This window comes from Littorina saxatilis, linkage group LG17 (assembly GCF_037325665.1).
Source record: "Littorina saxatilis isolate snail1 linkage group LG17, US_GU_Lsax_2.0, whole genome shotgun sequence".
Classification (NCBI taxonomy): Eukaryota; Metazoa; Mollusca; class Gastropoda; order Littorinimorpha; family Littorinidae; genus Littorina; species Littorina saxatilis.
Window position 1 is genome coordinate 3,356,267 of NC_090261.1, and position 18,018 is coordinate 3,374,284.

The 18,018-nt window shown below is 41.7% G+C and overlaps 2 protein-coding genes across 2 annotated transcripts in view; one reads left to right on the plus strand and one right to left on the minus strand.

Moving 5' to 3' along the window:
* LOC138953015 (zinc finger protein on ecdysone puffs-like) overlaps positions 1 to 3,742 on the plus strand; it is a 4,941-nt gene extending 1,199 nt beyond the window's left edge. Inside the window, exons 2-5 of the mRNA XM_070324784.1 lie at positions 738 to 931; positions 1,408 to 1,825; positions 2,326 to 3,031; positions 3,432 to 3,742. Coding sequence (XP_070180885.1) covers positions 756 to 931; positions 1,408 to 1,825; positions 2,326 to 3,031; positions 3,432 to 3,622 — 1,491 coding nt within the window. The 5' untranslated portion in view covers positions 738 to 755 and the 3' untranslated portion in view covers positions 3,623 to 3,742. The remainder of the gene's footprint in view (positions 1 to 737; positions 932 to 1,407; positions 1,826 to 2,325; positions 3,032 to 3,431) is intronic.
* Positions 3,743 to 7,022: 3,280 nt separating this feature from the next.
* LOC138953017 (uncharacterized) lies at positions 7,023 to 17,643 on the minus strand. Its single transcript, XM_070324785.1, has 4 exons — positions 16,331 to 17,643; positions 15,926 to 16,035; positions 9,780 to 9,908; positions 7,023 to 8,378 (listed from the first exon to the last, which is right to left on the minus strand). Exons 1-4 carry the CDS (start codon positions 17,565 to 17,567, stop codon positions 8,232 to 8,234), a joined length of 1,623 nt encoding a protein of 540 aa, XP_070180886.1. The 5' UTR covers positions 17,568 to 17,643; the 3' UTR covers positions 7,023 to 8,231.
* Positions 17,644 to 18,018: the final 375 nt, after the last annotated feature.

Consider the following 18,018-nt stretch of genomic DNA (forward strand, 5'->3'; position numbering starts at 1 on the left):
CGTGTCTTTATAATAACATTATTCCTTGGCATTGAATTGTCTCCAATAAACTCTTGCTTCACTCAAACCACTACTGAAATCAAGAGTACATGTCCCCGCGTCCTCAAGTTCACGTGTTATCACTGTACCATTCATTATACTTTTTCCAATGGCAAGAGCAGAATACTCAGACGGTATTGTACTTGAGTTAATCATCGGCTTAGAGATTAGACGGGGTGCTACTGTACACCTTTCTTGTGTTTTGCTAAGTCCTCTGACCCTGTACGGGTATTCCTGGGCCGGAAGAAGACATTCACGTTATGTGTATACACAGCTTGTTGTGAGAGCTCTGCTAGTACCCTATTGGTATTTGCCTTCGAAGGGAAGGCAAAGCCACATTTAAAAATGGTAAAGTGACGGTATTTTCGCTGCTCGGTTTGGGTCGGTGTAAGTTTGGAGTGCTTCTTTGGAGTTTTAACTGAGACACACAGGTAAGTTACTGGAATTAGCTGATTTCTTTGCACTCAACAAATAAAAGTCTGCACTGCCGTTGTTTTATCGTCATTTTTGGTACAAGATAATTCTTAAACATACTACAAAAAATATTATACAACGCTTACGCTTGGCCGCACAAACCATAGTTGGAAAATACACCGGAAATAATTATATCACAGACAATTTGCAGTCTAAAAGAAACGAACAATTATAAAATAAAGCCACCATGTCGAAAGCTCATTTTTGTTATTTTATCACCCTAGTCAGCCAGTGACGTCAGCATGGCGACGGGCACGCGCCCAGGCACCAAGAGGTCAGTGCAGCCGTTAGCCGCCCCGGGGCCGACGTCCAAGAAGAACAGCCGTCAGCCAACCGCCCTGCAGGCACCCTCCCCGTCACGTGGTCAGCCCTCCCAGGCCCTCCCCGCGGCCTCACGCGCACAGAATGGGGGTACCAGGTCAGTCGAAAATCTTAGCAAAACATCTTCTCAAGTTTTTGTTGCGTATTTTCTTGTCCTTGTCTACCTTGCTGTCAACGGAACGCTTAATTTCACTTTCATCATGTTGTCAACCTCAGGCAGTGACGTGTGACATTCTGCACTTTCATAGCAGGATAGGTCATTTAAAAAAGAAAGAACAATTCTATAGCCCAGGAGAAAAATGCCATTATTTTGAGTGGTTAGCGCATGGGACAATGGGTTGACAAAATGTCCTAATACCACTGATACTAAATCAGAGACTAATTTAACTAGCACAATCAACAACATTTCTCACTGACAAGGTGACATACTAAAGACTATAAATTGCATTAACACTATGTGACTGCTACGCTTCTATCACAGTAGTGTTACTCTTCATGGTAGAACAAAGTCTCGGCCGACCCTCCACATTTACACGAACTAAAACCTCCAACGAAACCTCTCCCTGCTTTCAGAGCCGGAAGCAAGGCTCCAGGGGCTAGCAAGGCAGCAAGCAAGGCAGGCACTAGCCAAGGAACACGCGCCTCACAGAAGAAGCCAGCAAGAGACCCTGTCCTGGTGACTGTAGGATCGGACGGACAGATCATCGTAGGAGACCAAAACCCCGAAGACGAGCAGGAAGGAGAGGAATACGATGACGACGAGGAAGACGAGGAAGGGGAAGAGGAAGGGGAAGAGGAAGTAGTGGAGGAGGAGGAGGAGGAGTTTGACTACAGTAAGTTTCAGTACAGACCGTACCAGCATTATGTGCGAGAGCCTGACGAGCCGCGAGTTACGATCGACACGGGACCGGAAGGCTGCAGTTGTTTCCCCTCTCGTAGCAGTCGAAACATCCCATCCATGATCTACGAACAGATCGACTGCAAACATGAGGTCAGAGTCTTTGTGAAGCTTTATCTACGCTGATAACTGTCTTTTTCTAAATGCTTCTAACTTTTTGATTTTAGTTGTGTGGTTTGTTTGTTTTTTTGGTTTTTTTTTTTTGGGGGGGGGGGGGGGACGACAGATTTGAGTGACTATGGGGTAAACATGCACAAAGCAAAAAGTCAAATTGACTCTCTCTGTCTCTATTCATTTTGTTAGAGCTGAATACTCTCATCTTTGGCTGGCTTTGTCATATGTTTTGGGTTTTGTTTAAATCTGAGGGATACCTGCTGTCCCATTCGCTCAAAATACAGAAGGCCCCCGCCCCCCCCCCCCCCCCCCCCCCCCCCCCACCCCCCCCACCCCACCCCACCCCACCCCACCCCACCCCACTAGTCGACGTACTGTTGATAAAACATTTTCTACTGATTTTTTTTTCTTCTGTATAACCAAAGACTTATCCCCGTTTTTCTTTGAACGTTAGCGTTCTATCTGTGTTTGGATTTCAGTCGTTACAAGGCTACGCCCACCTGGGCGTGTACCGCTTTGACGATAACTGGGACGCCCGCCACGAGGCCATAGTGCGACCCAAGCTGGCTGACCGCCTCATGCCCAACAAGGGGTTCGTCTGGGGATACCCGAGCTTCGTCTTCGTCGAGGCAGACGAGGATAAGAAGAGGAAAGACGACGTGATTGAGGACGAGTATGACGAAGAAGGAGGAGGAGAATATGACGAAGAAGGGGAGTACGAGGAAGGGGAGGGGGAGTACCAGGAAGAAGGGGAGTATGACGAGGAAGGCTACGACGAGGAAGAGCTTCCTCAGGAAGACGAAGAGGAGCTGGAGAGAGAAGGGTACTACGATGAGAACGGCGACTACTACCGGTACCTCTTCGAGGACGCGGAGTCGCTTCCTTCCAGGATGTACGACAGCAAGGGCCAACTCTTGTCCAGAGCTCGCGAGGAGTCAGTCAAGCCCTTCACCACCGCCCCCAAGCCCTCCTCCGCCCTCGTGGCCATCCTCCCCAGAATCGGCTTCACGCCAGAACCCTCCGTGCACGCGAGCCGTGTGAGTACAGCGGCCAAGACCCCCGTCAGGACCCCCTCCCTGCCCCCCATCACCCCTACTTCCGCCCAGGGGTCCAGGGAACAGACCCCGGTCAGGTTCAAACCTCGCACCCTGCACAGGACTTTCCGGGGCAAATACTACGATCCGGGTAAGTTGGGGAGCAGGAAGAGAGAGAGAGATCGGGGTTGGAAGGGGAGATAAAGAGGGAAGGGGATGGGGGTGAGAGAGAAGGAGAAAGTGAGGAGGGGAGAGAGAGAGAAAGAGGGACCTCGAAACCTGCAGAGGACTCTCCAGGGCAGATACTACGATCCTGGTAATTAAGTGGATGAGGAGGGAAAGAGAGAGAGAGAGAGAGAGAGAGAGAGAGAGAGAGAGAGAGAGAGAGAGAGAGAGAGGGGGGGGGAATAATAAATATGTTAAGAAGGTTGTTCATTGGCAAATGGATTCATTTTATGAACTTAAAAACAACTTTCTCCACCTATTGGCACTGTTTTGTGACACAAACTCTCCGCACATCCCTCTTATCTAAAGTTACTTTCTATTTCCAGTGACAAAGGAATCCTACGAGTTTGAAATCACTCCGGACTACCGACGCCGCATCGACCGTTGGCACACAAAGAAGGAGGGTCTGGGTCGTGTGGGCGACGCGGGGCCGCTGTCGGGCCGACAGACCAACGCTACCAACGCCCCCAGTCGCGCCAGTCACACCTCAGAAAAACGAGTGGTCACCAAGTGGTGAACAAGGCTTGTGTAAGTGTTTGTTTTGCTGTACGGTCGGTGTTGTGACAATTACAATTACGACTGTGTTGTTGCTGCTTTTCATGCGCACGTGTCCATTTTGAAACCACGTTCTTTTGTCCGGGTTCTAACAAAGTGTGATAGATACATTCCAATCCGAGCGTGACAAAGATCTAATTCCACAAATGTGGTGGACAGGTTTACAGATGTATTACAGAGATAAAGAACAGCAGCAACTCAGGTCGATGTATTTGACAAGGACCACCTGAGTCTTTCGTCTTGCATGAACTTGATTACTGGTTTGTGGAACATGTGTATAAACGTACTGTACATATATACTAATTATGTAGTGTTCATGGATGTATCAAATGGCCTGTTGAACGTAAGCAGTTATTTCCCTTGTTGCAAAAAAAAAGGGTTTATTGAAACAAACGTGTTTTTTTGACAACTTCGAATGGAGCAATTATAAAATATAAGCTTGTAAAATAGGGAAGCATATTTTTTAAACAGATTTTGTGAAAAGAGACCCAGATTATCAATAAAAAAAATGACCATGGGTGACCGTGCTGTGCGTTGCGCCCTGACAAAACCAGGATATTGAGTCGACTCCAAGTGGATTTGGGTGGCATTATATACGATCCTTCAGGGGCGGATCAGTTGCTAGGTAAGGGGGGTGCACTTTGAATCGAAAGTGAATGTGATGGGCGCGAAGCGCCCGAATTTGCTAGGGGGTCCGAGGGCATGCCCCCCCCCGGAAAAATGTTTTCGCCCAAAGAAGCAAAATGGTGCCATCTGGTGCCATTTGAACTTAGAAATGGTCATAGAATCAGCTTTCCAATTTAAAAAAAAAAAATTTGCTGGAGGGGGGGTGCACGTGCACCCTGTGACCCCCCCCCCCCCCCCCCCCCCCTCGTCCGCCCCTGTCTTTACTATTTCATGTACATGTCATACCGCGTCATTTTCCGGGAAAATCTGGAAACCTTTTTTAAGAGACAAGGATAGGAAATTGCGGAAGTGTATTTATAGACGAACTGACATAACTGATAATGATAATCAGATTATACACTTATAGTTTCATAATTTATTCATTGTTTCGCTTGTTTGTGACTTAAAATACACATGCACGCCGTTCGTCTATAAATCAATGTGAGGCTTATATCGCGCGTATTCCGTGGGTACAGTTCTAAGCGCAGGGATTTTTATTTTTTTTATTTTTTTTATTTTATGCAATTTATATCGCGCACATATTCAAGGCGCAGGGATTTATTTATGCCGTGTGAGATGGAATCTTTTTACACAATACGGCATTCACATCGACCAGCGGCAGATCGCAGCCATTTCGGCGCATATCCTACTTTTCACGGCCTATTATTCCAAGTCACACGGGTATTTTGGTGGACATTTTTATCTATGCCCATACAATTTTGCCAGGAAAGACCCTTTTGTCAATCGTGGGATCTTTAACGTGCATACCTCAATGTAGTGTACACGAAGGGACCTCGGTTTTTCGTCTCATCCGAAAGACTAGCACTTGAACCCACCACCTAGGTTAGGAAAGGGGGGAGAAAATTGCTAACGCCCTGACCCAGGGTCGAACTCGCAACCTCTCGCTTCCGAGCGCAAGTTACCACTCGGCCACCCAGTCTTCCGCCATATCCTATTCCCGGAAAATGACGCGGTATGACGACATGTGCATGAAATAGTAAGGATCGTATGCCACCCAAAGTGGATTTAGTGTGTGCAGCAAGTGTAGCAGTATGCAAGATAAAACTTTCAACCGAACAAAGAAGGCCAAAGCAAAAGAAAATTCCACAATTTCGTAGAATTTACTGAAAGCGATGACATGCTAAGTGTCTTTTTGCTCAACCATTGTAATCTTCAGAACCAGTAAATGTGCAATAATATGGCTTTAAAAGAAAGTTTACGATGAGCTTTGCGTAATGTTGTCTGCATTACCACCAACTATATTACCGAGCTTCGTATTTATGACCAAATTAAAAAAAATATCGTCTTCCGGGAAGGGTGTCACCGGTAAGAAGCAAATCACATGAGCATCCCTAGCAAAATGTGAAAATAAAACTTGTTTTTGAAGTCCTGGTACACCGGCCTTTCGCACAGTATACATTGTGTATGAAACTAACCCGGATTCCCTGTAGTGCAATAAGCCAAAATAAATCATGACACTAAAATGGCAGCACATTTTTTTCAGAAAAGCCCAGTTAAAAAAGGTTTTAATGTAATAGCACGAGCAAAATTACAGTCTCTGCAATTGTTGCTTTGCACTCAACCACTGAAACCATCAAAACATAATCATCAATCAAAACATATTACGCAAATCTGTCTTTACTTCAGTTGGTGCGTCAATGAATTGCAGACACGTTCTTGGAGCCCCGATGTATCATGCAGTAATCGTCAAACTGAGAATGGGGAAGACAAACTTAACGGCCAGTAACAAATACAGCTCTCAGTACAAATATACACGGTTTTAAGTATTTAACCGATGAATGTACACACATACTCACTTCCAATCACATATTTCAACAGTGAAGTCTGATCAGTTATTAACTTTATTGAGTTGTCTGGGTTATTTATTGTTAAGTATTCTGAATAAAAGAATCAATGAACTCCTTGATGAAAACTCTGTTGTTTGAAAATCAAGCCGGTTTCAGATCTTCACATTCTACTATAGATCATGCGGTATTTTTCTACGGTCGTTGACAGATATATTCCAAATCAAGAATTTGTTGATTATAAAACAAAAGCGTTTGATACTATATGGAGAAAGGGCTAATGGCAGATACTTATTCAACAGGGTATTTCTGCGATTATTTTTACTGTGTAATAGTAAATATATACAAACATTTGAAATCTTGTGTTCTTGCACATGGTCAAACGTAGAAAAGAGAGAATGCCTTATGTCCCAGAGGCTCAATATTTCGCCTCTCAAAGACAAGATAAGGGTTATATGGTTCGAGGTTTACGCCCTCACGGCCTTTGACGAGATACACAAGTGTATGCGTGTTTATTGTCCGTTTGCGATACGCCTGAGACCTGGTTTTTCGAAATTATCTCACAATCTACACATATTTTGCAATGTGAATAAGAACATAATAAGTACGTCAGAAGTATAGCCTACCTAACTTAATTTATATTTACTATAATCCTCTGGTTAATTTTTTCTTCATAAAGACTACTTAAAATGAATCAAAATAATGTTTCCCCAACACACACACACACACACACACACACACACACACACACACACACACACACACACACACACACACACACACACTCTCTCTCTCTCTCTCTCTCTCACTCTTTCTGTCTCTCTTTCTCTCTCTCTGTCTCTCTTTCTCTCTCTGTCTCTCACGCTGGAACAAAATAGATAGAACACTGTATCTGTAAGACAAACTCTTGAACAACAATTGTTCGAGGCGGGCAAACCCCGACACAGTTCAACCTGGATGACACAAACGTTACGCCATGAAATGCACGAGTTTGACCTCCATTTTGCTAAAACTGGTCCAGGGGCCCGGCCCGGACAGGGGCCTACATTTTATTATCTGATACCGGAAATTATGAAGACCTATTTATACAAATCAGTCTATACCCTAAGAACGTAAAAATCCTATTAGGTATACTTCAAGGGAAAATAATTATTTTCTTCTTCTTCTTATATAAAAATGTTTGTAGTTTGCAAAATAAAACCGAAAAGCCGAGTCTCAGGCTGATCGCAAACGAGCTATAGGTGGTATCAGCTATCTGCACTTATGGCAGAATGACCGAGGTCTTTGACGTGCCATTGAGGTGACACGGGGGTGGGATATGGCTTCCGTCTCTGGGTCTGCACATAAAGTTGACACCTGTCCGTCCCGGCCCGAATTCGAACCTGCAACATTTCGATCACAAGTCCAGTGCTCTACCAACTGAGCTACCGGGGCCCCACAAGTCAGAGTTGTTTGAAGTTATAAAGGAACACAAAATGATAAACGTTCTGTATGACTATTACTCACTCTGGAAATTTTATGTGAACGAAAGCAAAACAAAAGTTATTGTATTCAATTGTCGACAAATCCAAGAGATGCTTTCCATTATTGAAACAGTACTCTGGAATTTGTTAGTACATACATTGAAATATCAGGGATTGAATTTTGTAGAACTTCAAAATTTGTCAAGCACAAACAGTTATGTTTTCATTGTCTGCAAATAGATAGAAATCATGAATTGCCTGTTTTAATATTTCTGAAGATCAGAACTAACTGTTTTGCCAGTCTTGCTTTATGGTTGTGAAACTTGGAGCTACTCAAAACATTTCAGATGATATGTTTAAAATATCTTTTTCAGTTGATTAGAAACACTAAGACTGAAATGTATACAATCGGGAAGGTTGTATAATCATTATTTGTTATTCTTAGTTGTTGTTAGCTTTACAAATTGTCATTTGTAGCTATGATCAAGCTTATTTCTTGTTGATTGTATAACAGAAGTTATCCTCCATGCCTCGAAAGGGCTTGAAGGATTAATTTAATGGACAATAAAGTGTTGTTATTGTTCAAACTTAAAACTTGAAAAAGTTCCTTTTCAATTTCATCTTTTCCTGCTGCCGTTCATCCTTCTGGGATGTTGTCACGTTTCACACTGTGTCGTTTGGTACCCAGAAGGCGACGAATGTACGTTGCGTGAGGCGTGTTCGTGACGGGTGGGAGTCTACAGCCGATGACTCTCTCACGCATGTTAGCTCGTCCAGGGGAATCCTGTAATGCACAAGCATGATTGTGAAAACTGCAGCGGGCGGAATCACGGTAAGAAAGAAAATGAAATAAATGAAAAATCGCTGTATTTTTTAAAAACATACATGTATTCAGGTATTAGAATAACCCAAGCTAGAACCAAGAATGAACCGATGAAAGTAAAACAACAGTTATTGTATTCATCTTTCGAAAAAAATCAAAGAGATGCTTTCCATTACGGAAATAGAACTATGAAAGTTGTTCGTACATTGAGATATCCAGAGACTGAATTTGATAGAACTGGACAGACCGTTCATGATCAAGCACAAAAAAGCTATGTTTTCATTGTTGCAAACAGCTAGAAATTACGATTTGCCTGTTGATATAGTTGTGGAGTTATACCAAGCAACTGTTTGCCAGTCTTGCTTTATGGTTGTGGAAACTTGGAGCTACTCGAAAGATTTGAGTTGAAATGTGTAAAATATCTTTTCAAGTTAAATAGATACACTAAGCCCGAAATGATTTATGGAGAAACAGGCATATATCCAGTGTCAGTTAAAGTTGATTTAAGATTGATTCGGTTTTGGGCTGATCTGGTACATCAAATGATAATGAAACAAAATATTAAAATAAACTGTTTAATATTCTATATGAATTCAACATGAAAGTAATATATTGCTCAGCATGGATTACTCATATCAAAAGACATTACTACGAATACGAATACGAATACTTTATTATCTCATACAGAGAAATTTGACTCTTAGTTTGATTTTGCATGAGAATCTAAAAAATGTTTAATAAAGAAAGATTATTAAAATCATTCGAAAACATGTACCAAAAAAAGTGGTCTGAAGCTTTAGACGAAAGTAGTGAATGCATGTTTATTTTATCGAAATTGTAAGACAAATTTTGGGATAGAAAGTTACATTACCCAATTACCAGATACATATATGTATATGTACTTATAAAACTCAGATGTAGCTGTCACAAATTTGAATTTGAATAAACAAATAAATGGTGTTGATCTGAAAGATAGGTTATACAAATGCTGTGACTTGAATACCAGTTGATGAATTTCATTTAATATTTCAATGTCGAAAATTCATTTGCTATTTTAAGTTGTTGGTTTTTTTTTTCTTTTTTGCCAAGCACATCATTGTGGGTCTTTTAATATAAAAGAAAATGCATCCGTCCACTCACAATATATTTTCTTTCATCCTTCAACATTAAAGAAAATATATTGTGAGTGGACGGATGCATGTTATTCATTAAAAGCCTGTTTTAAATTGTTCTTACATTTCAAAATTGTAATTTGTAGCTGTGATATGTATAACAGAAGTAATCCTCCATGCCTCGAAAGGGCTTAAGGGATTACTAAAACAGTATATTTTCAATTTCTCTTTTTGTTGCTGCCGTTCATACTTCTAGGTATGGGTCTTCCGGAACTTGTGGGATGGCGGCGGTTTTCACAATGTCAGCAGCAAGGTGTGATAATCCACTGTCACGACTCTCCCGCAATGACTGCAGTATTTCACCGAGTTCAGGGAAAACCTGTGATGCACAAGCATCATCGTGAGCATTGCAGCGGATAAAATTACAGTCACAAAGAATGTGAAATAAAAGGAAAATCGCTTTATTTTTAAAAACATATCCAGGTATTAGAATAATCCAAGCTAGAACCAAGAATGAGACAAAAACATGTTACCTGTTATTTTGTTACATACAATATATTTCTACAAACGCAGACAATTCGACAAATAGTAGGTCGTATGTTTATATTCTGTTACTATTCAAATGTATTCTTTTTTTCTTGATCATCTTTAAGAGACAGAAGGGGGGAGACAGACACAGAGATAGAGAGTATGAGAGTGAGGGAGAGACAGAGGGGAGAGAAAGAGAGAGAGAGAGAGGGAAAGAGAGAGAGAGAGAGGGAGGGAGAGAGGGAGGGAGGGAGAGAGAGAGAGGGAGAGACAGAGGGGAGAGAAAGAGAGAGACAGACAGAGAGACAGATAGTGCATCGCCCAGCTATAGTCAAGGGTCAACCCGACGGGGTTGGGTTAGAGATGATGTTTTTCAGAAAGCTTATTCAATTTACAGCCGATGTTCGGTAAACGAAAAATGGCTCCGTTGTACCGCTTTTGAGTGAGGAGCGTCTTTGTAACCTAACCCCTATTCTGCCAAAAACGCAGTTTTGGCGCAGGGGGTATGGTACAAATAAACGTCGTATACTTCGTTTCGGCAAACAGACATTTGTAAATTATACACTAAACAAAAGCTAAGGCTTTGTTCTATCAGGCAATATACAAACAACATTCTTCCTATGGATACTTTTAGACATTAACCTGCGAGTACAACATCGTGTTGAGAAAATCAAATTATGTCATTCTTCCAAACGATAAGTGAAGATAATTCAGTCCCAGGTTAATATTGCAATCATACATACACACACAAGTCGATTTTTCTTATAGATGGACTGACTTGGCATCCATATTGGTTAGTTCCATTTGGCAGACACCAACCATATGAAACAAAATTGAGTCAATGTGCATCAGCTTCAAAAAAGAGAAAAAGATCGACTGGGGATAAAACCTGACATAAACACAGCCCTGGAAGAAGATAGTTTTGTCCTGCCAGATGTCATTTGATGCAGCATACGAAAGATGAAACTGTTATAAGGAAATACGAGTTTGTTTAAACGGATATTGTCGTTTTCTAATTTTTCACTTCCGGTTTTACCTCATAATATCGAATTATTTGTCTAAAATAAGTATTTTTCATTTTATAAAACTCGCATTTAATATATATTGAATTTTTTTTAAACAAAAGTAATCTTTTATGAAGCTTTATGCATCTGATTATTAAAGGTAACCGTTTTAGACTTTTGACATGCAGTTTTGTTATGTACAAAATGTCTTTTTGCTCCCTACCCGCCTTGAAAACATGACCGAAAAAGATGTATATATCATCAGAAAGAGACTCATTCACTGCTATGACGACCATTGTATGTGAAATTCTATGCTCAAAATGTAATTAGAGTAAATGATAAGTGATTGTAGCATTGGTTATATTTGGCATACCTGTTGTTCATTGCGTCAGCTTCAAATTTCAGAAAACGTTCATACATGTCTCAATGTCTTCATTTACAATGACAAAACAAATTATGTAAACTCCCCATAGCATGCCCCCAAAGGGTATGCAAGCAAATTACATTACACTAAAGTAAGCTAGGAAATGATAGAAATGGACTTCTTATAAAGTGCAGCCCTCAGTCTGGGGGTACTGGTTGCTAAAAACATTATTTCTTTTAAATTAATCCTAGACGTATCCCGGTTTCTTCAAAAAGTGCAAGTCTTCTGTTCGTAGTAGGCACTGCCATTGTTAAGTTAGTTACATTGTACGTTGAAGTGTATGCATTTGAAATTGCCGAAAACGCTGGATACAAGTTATGTTGGATTAAATCGAAACCTACCCTTTACTGTAAATTACGTCCTATGATTAGGGGGTATAGTTAAAGATTAAGGCATATGAACTCTCCTTTGCCACTTATCTCATCAACAAATATACATATGAGTAGGTAAGCCATTGGAGATAAAAACCAGGAACTCTCATAACGGTGTCACATTAGCATTTTATTCAACTTCCGGTTATCTACTGGCTACTATTTTCAGCTGTTCACACGTTATCTCAGGAAAAGCCTTTTCCAACAAAAGTGCATATGATTATGAAAAAAAGTACATTTTGTTTTTGAATCTTATGTAATGCATCGTCAATTCATATAGGTTTGAATTTGCCGAAAATGTTATTGTCAGGGTTTCATGTATCTGAAATGTACTTTTGTTGCATAGTGTTCGTAGAACGTGTATTTAGATTAAACCTAAAAGACATCATTGTACGCTCAAAAGTAAATGTTTTACTGATCACAAAAAAGTTTGAGAATGTTTTAACAGCAATAAGCTACCGTATATATATATGATTGCAAACAATGATTGAGTTATACTTCCGGTTTCTTGAGTCTTCCTATCTTTTTTCGATTTTTTTCTAAGACTGGCACTTAGTAAAGGCGTGTTTTCAAAGAAATTCAAAATAATGTAATCCCTGTATCATACTGACGTGTTTGTCTTTTTATTCGGCATCAAAAGATATTCATTTCATGTGGCAGAAAATCCTAGTGTACGCGATACGCTCGTTACTGTGACCCTACCCTGCAAAATCACACGTCAACACAGACGGGGGGTTGGTAGCTTTAAGTGCTTGTATACACCAATGGTTTTCACCAAGTGCAATTTTTTATCATTAATAAAGAAATAAACATATTTTGTACATCATTGCAACATCCAATTTGGCTTTGAGAAAATGTTATTTCCGTCCTTCGCTTTTCTAAGCAGTCAAACGAGACATACGATTCAGCAGAATTAGGTCGTGCCAATACATGCCCGTAGACTTAGTAATTTTCCAATGATGTTTTGTTGAACATTTTGTAACAAGAGCGGATATCACATGCAACAGGTTAATCACACTTTTTACATGAAGAAACGGAGACGGATATCTGAAACGATATGTACATGCGTAAGATGTGGTTGGGTGAGTGTGAGTGTGTTTGTGTGTGTGTGTGTGTGTGTGTGTGTGTGTGTGTGTGTGTGTGTGTGTGTGTGTGTGTCTCTCTCGCTTTCTCTTTCTTATTGTTGTTGGAGACAAATCAGACTTATCTTTGAATGTTTCAGATCTAACACAGTTTGGATTCAGCTTAAAGGCTCAATGCTTCTATTGAAAAGAGTTAGGCGCACCTTATAAGATCGGGGCAGGCTTTTACGTGAAATAAGAACATCCCTCCACTCTGTCACATACCAAAGAAACAAATAGTCTAAATGCTACCTGTGTACAGTGGTAATTATTTTGATGAATGAAGTGTTTAAATGCAACAAGTAACATTTGAAATGTAGTCACAATAACAATAAAACTCACCGCAAAAAGCAGCCAGAGTGCTGTGTTTTGGCATGAGACAAATTGAAGGAATGGTCTTACCCCGAGTAAAAGCCTGGTCAGATCTAAGATGATAAGCCAAACTGTTTTAATGTGATCATTAGTGTGCCTGTAAGACGGTAAATTGTACTGAAAACACTATTTCAGGGCTGGTGTTTTTTTCGGAGATGAGTGATATATAGCTAAAAGAAGTAGACTTTTGGCGTCTTTGGTGTTGGTTTCTTCTCTGTTGTTCTAAGAACGTGTGTCTGATGACACGCCCCTTCAGCTCCGACCCTTCCTAATTATGTATACTCGTGTAAATATGCCACAGAAAAACCATCAAAACTGTCATCACTCACAGTATTATTTTTAGACTCGCTATCCACTGATTTCCAAAGAACTGCTTCTGCACACACTGACTGCATGACGATTGTGAAATAACTTGATTCACACCTTTGTGTGTATATTATACATTTTAAACCTTCACGTCAACTTACTTACGAAGGAACAAACCTGGGGGAACATCAAAATAAACTGGCTGTGGTGTGATAATAGCGTTGAAACACGTCATCACTTGAATCATTTGTCATTTTATCTCACTTAATTAACAATTAAGGTACCTCTGATCATTTGTATTCGGCATGTGTGCTTCCAATAAGCACATTGCTGAACAGAAGAAAGGAGTAAAAGAATGAGGGAAAATGTTATTCGTCCCAAAGAATGTCCCCTAATAACTCACAATCCAAGCATTAGGTGTTTTTGGGGGATAAAATGTCGACAACCATTTCTGAAATATTGATTTCCCGAGATGAACTTTTAGCAGACCTTCCAAAGCACCAGTGCAGTCAAGATTAAGAAGGTGTGTATGTTTGTGACGTCACATGTACACGTGCAAATAATAGCGGAAGGGCCTCCTAATATGGACTGGGTCCTAATGGACCACCTTTCGTTCTGACAAACTAATGGTGCCAGAGCGCTCAGAACAGGTTATTTTCGCTGAATGCATCCTCTCTTGATAACTTGCACATGTCGAAAAAGTTGTGGACGCACAAAACCGTTAGGTTTTTTTCTCCCTTTTTTTCTTCACACTTTTAGCTTCGTTCACTCTAAATCTGACGCTTAAAATGGACCAATTTCTCTCCAAAGACAAAGCTATAAACACACAACAATTGCATTATAGGACAGCTAAGGCTGTATTCGCTACACTTTAGCAGTGTTGGCCCCGAGTTTCTGTCACAAACAAAAAATTATAGCAAAAACTCGAAGTATCTCTGTGTTCCCTAATATATGGACCACCTTCAACAAATAGAAGAAAAGAAAAGATAAAGGACGGTTTCAGTCATTCTCAAGAAGCTTGCTGAAAATGACCTATAACTAGCCCTCGAGATTTCAAAAAATTATACTTCTTTACGTGAAAGTTGATCATTTCAATTATTTTCTCTCTGTTTTTGATTTGTTTTAAACAGTTTCCTCTTGTGTTTCAAATACAGTTCTCGTCGAATCCAAACCTGTAAATCTGAAGCATATTTCAATTAGGCTGACTTGCATGGTAAGTTGCAAGTTGTATCATGTTATTTTGAAGAAAACAGGGCTTTTTACAGTGATTCTCGAAGGTCTCATCACTGGTCCATATTAAGCGCCCAGGCCCCTAATATGGACCAGTTGTGATTTTTTTTGTATTTTATTTTTAGCAAATGACTGTAAAAGCTAGTTCTCTCTAATTAGTCTTCAAGATTTACGAAAGAGAGAACAACTACCAAACACAAAATGAAACAGCTTTGCAAAAAAACAAGCTAGTTAGCAGCGTGAAACAAAAAGTGGTCCATATTAGGGGCCCTTCCCCTATTAGGATGCACCATAACATGTTTTACTTACTTCCGATTAAAACTGTATAGTTGTATTTTATGTCTTGCATATTTTCAAATGATTTAAATGAAACACCCAAAGCGGCGACTTTGCTGGTATCGATATTTTAAAGAAACAAAAATACGTCATCACTACATAAATACGAACAACGTGACGTCATTTTAATTGACGTCAAAATCTGTATGATTACCTTACCTTTCCAATGATATGCCGTTAAAGAATGTCAGATAAGCGGTTCAACTTCTATGCCCGCTTAATGAACCCAACCCTCTAAACGGGAATAGTAAGCACAAAGAAGGAAAATACGCACACAAAACCACGTTTTTCTCAAAAGCGGTATAACGAAAAGCCCCAAGACTCTAGATTTAGAATACTATCGTTAAAATCTGTAAAACAAGTGTGGTAGCAACCCCAACCCCGTCGGGTTGACGCAAGTGGTCACTGGCCGACAGACTAAGAGAAAAGAGAGTCAGAGAAAGACAGAGACAGAGACAGAGATGGCGAGAATGGGAAATGGAGATAGGGAGAGAGAGAAATCAAAACTTGACTAAATGTAAAAAGATGTAGAGAGGAAAAAGAAAAAGAGAAATATTGAGAAACAAAAAGAGCAACAGAGAGAAAGAAAAAAGAGAGACAGAGAGGGAGGAAAAGAAAGTGACAGAGAGCGAGACAAAAAGAGAGAGAGAGAGAGACGAAAAAAACAGAGAGAGCGTGCGCGCGAGAGAGATAGAGAGCGATACCTTCAGTGTGTCACAGCACTCTTTATGGTAAGAAATCTGTCGTAGAACCAATAGGCAGTGAAGTCCGCGACTCCTTGTTGTAAGGCATCTGAGCAGTACCTTAATCCCTCCTATAAATATAAAACGTTTCTCAAAATGTAAAAATACTTCTGTGAGAAGGAATAACAACAACGCTCTTCGTAAAACGTGGCACAGGCAGACAACATGACAGACAGACAGACAGACAGAAACGCACACACACACACACACACACACACACACACACACACACACACACACACAAACGCACACACACATACATACACACACACAGACACACACACACACTTGCTAACACACACACACACACTTACTAACACAGTAACACACACACACACACACACACACACACACACACACACACACCTTTGTCTACTATCTCTTTTGCCGTCTCAGGCTTCTGGGCAAGTTCGGCCAACGCCTGCAGGAGAGTGATAAGAGCGTCGTCATCGGTGCAATTCTGTTCACCTCCCTCCGCACAGAGTTCTGTGTTCTGGTTGATACCGACGTCACCGGTGCAGTCATTTTCACCTCCCTCCGCACAGAGGTCTGTGTTCTGGTTGATACCGACGTCACCGGTGCAGTCATTTTCACCTCCCTCCGCACAGAGGTCTGTGTTCTGGTTGATACCGACGTCATCGGTGCAGTCATTTTCACCCCCCTCAGCACAGCCGTCTGTGTTCTGGTTGATACCGACGTCATCGGTGCAGTCATTTTCACCTCCCTCCGCACAGAGGTCTGTGTTCTGGTTGATACCGACGTCATCGGTGCAGTCATTTTCACCTCCCTCTGCACAGAGGTCTGTGTTCTGGTTGATACCGACGTCACCGGTGCAGTCATTTTCACCCCCCTCCGCACAGAGGTCTGTGTTCTGGTTGATACCGACGTCATCGGTGCAGTCATTTTCACCTCCCTCCGCACAGAGGTCTGTGTTCTGGTTGATACCGACGTCATCGGTGCAGTCATTTTCACCTCCCTCCGCACAGAGGTCTGTGTTCTGGTTGATACCGACGTCACCGGTGCAGTCATTTTCACCCCCCTCCGCACAGAGGTCTGTGTTCTGGTTGATACCGACGTCATCGGTGCAGTCATTTTCACCCCCCTCAGCACAGCTGTCTGTGTTCTGGTTGATACCGACGTCATCGGTGCAGTCATTTTCACCTCCCTCCGCACAGAGGTCTGTGTTCTGGTTGATACCGACGTCCCCGGTGCAGTCATTTTCACCTCCCTCCGCACAGAGGTCTGTGTTCTGGTTGATACCGACGTCATCGGTGCAGTCATTTTCACCTCCCTCCGCACAGAGGTCTGTGTTCTGGTTGATACCGACGTCATCGGTGCAGTCATTTTCACCTCCCTCCGAGCAGAGGTCTGTGTTCTGGTTGATACCGACGTCATCGGTGCAGTCATTTTCACCTCCCTCCGAGCAGAGGTCTGTGTTCTGGTTGATACCGACGTCATCGGTGCAGTCATTTTCACCTCCCTCCGCACAGAGGTCTGTGTTCTGGTTGATACCGACGTCACTGGTGCAGTCATTTTCACCTCCCTCCGAGCAGAGTTCTATGAGCTGGTTGATCACGAAATCTACCTCCCCCATTGTCAGCATGTCCTTCTGGTCAGCTAACAGAGCGGTCAAATGGGGATGATCATCGCCTGTCGTAGCAAGGACCGATGGAGATAGAATAGGGGTTTTTGTGAGTTGAATAACACATATAAGCCTACTCTTGACAGGAAACTGGATAAGTACATATGTCCACACGAGGGGGAGGGGGAGAGAAAGAGAGAGAGAGAGAGAGAGAGAGAGAGAGACACACACACACACACAGACAGACAGACAGACAGACAGACAGACAGACAGACAGACAGACAGACAGAAAGAGACAGACAGACACAGAGAGAGAGAGAGAGAGAGAGAGAGAGAGAGAGAGAGAGAGAGAGAGAGAGGGGGGGGAGAAAAAGAGAAAGCGCGAGGCAGACAAAGACAAAGAGAGAGTGAGAGAAAGAGGCAGACAGAGACAGAAAAAGAGAGAGAGAGACAGAGAGACAGAGACAGAGAC

Bases quoted from the DNA above. Each gene is read 5' to 3' on its own strand.
- LOC138953017 (XM_070324785.1), bottom strand. From the start codon at position 17,567: ATGCTGACAATGGGGGAGGTAGATTTCGTGATCAACCAGCTCATAGAA. The intron at 16,036-16,330 runs GTGTGTGTGTGT...TTATATTTATAG, and splicing joins AAAAGAGATAGTAGACAAAG to GAGGGATTAAGGTACTGCTC. The intron at 8,379-9,779 runs GTATGAACGGCA...TGTGCATTACAG, and splicing joins CGGAAGACCCATACCTAGAA to GATTCCCCTGGACGAGCTAA.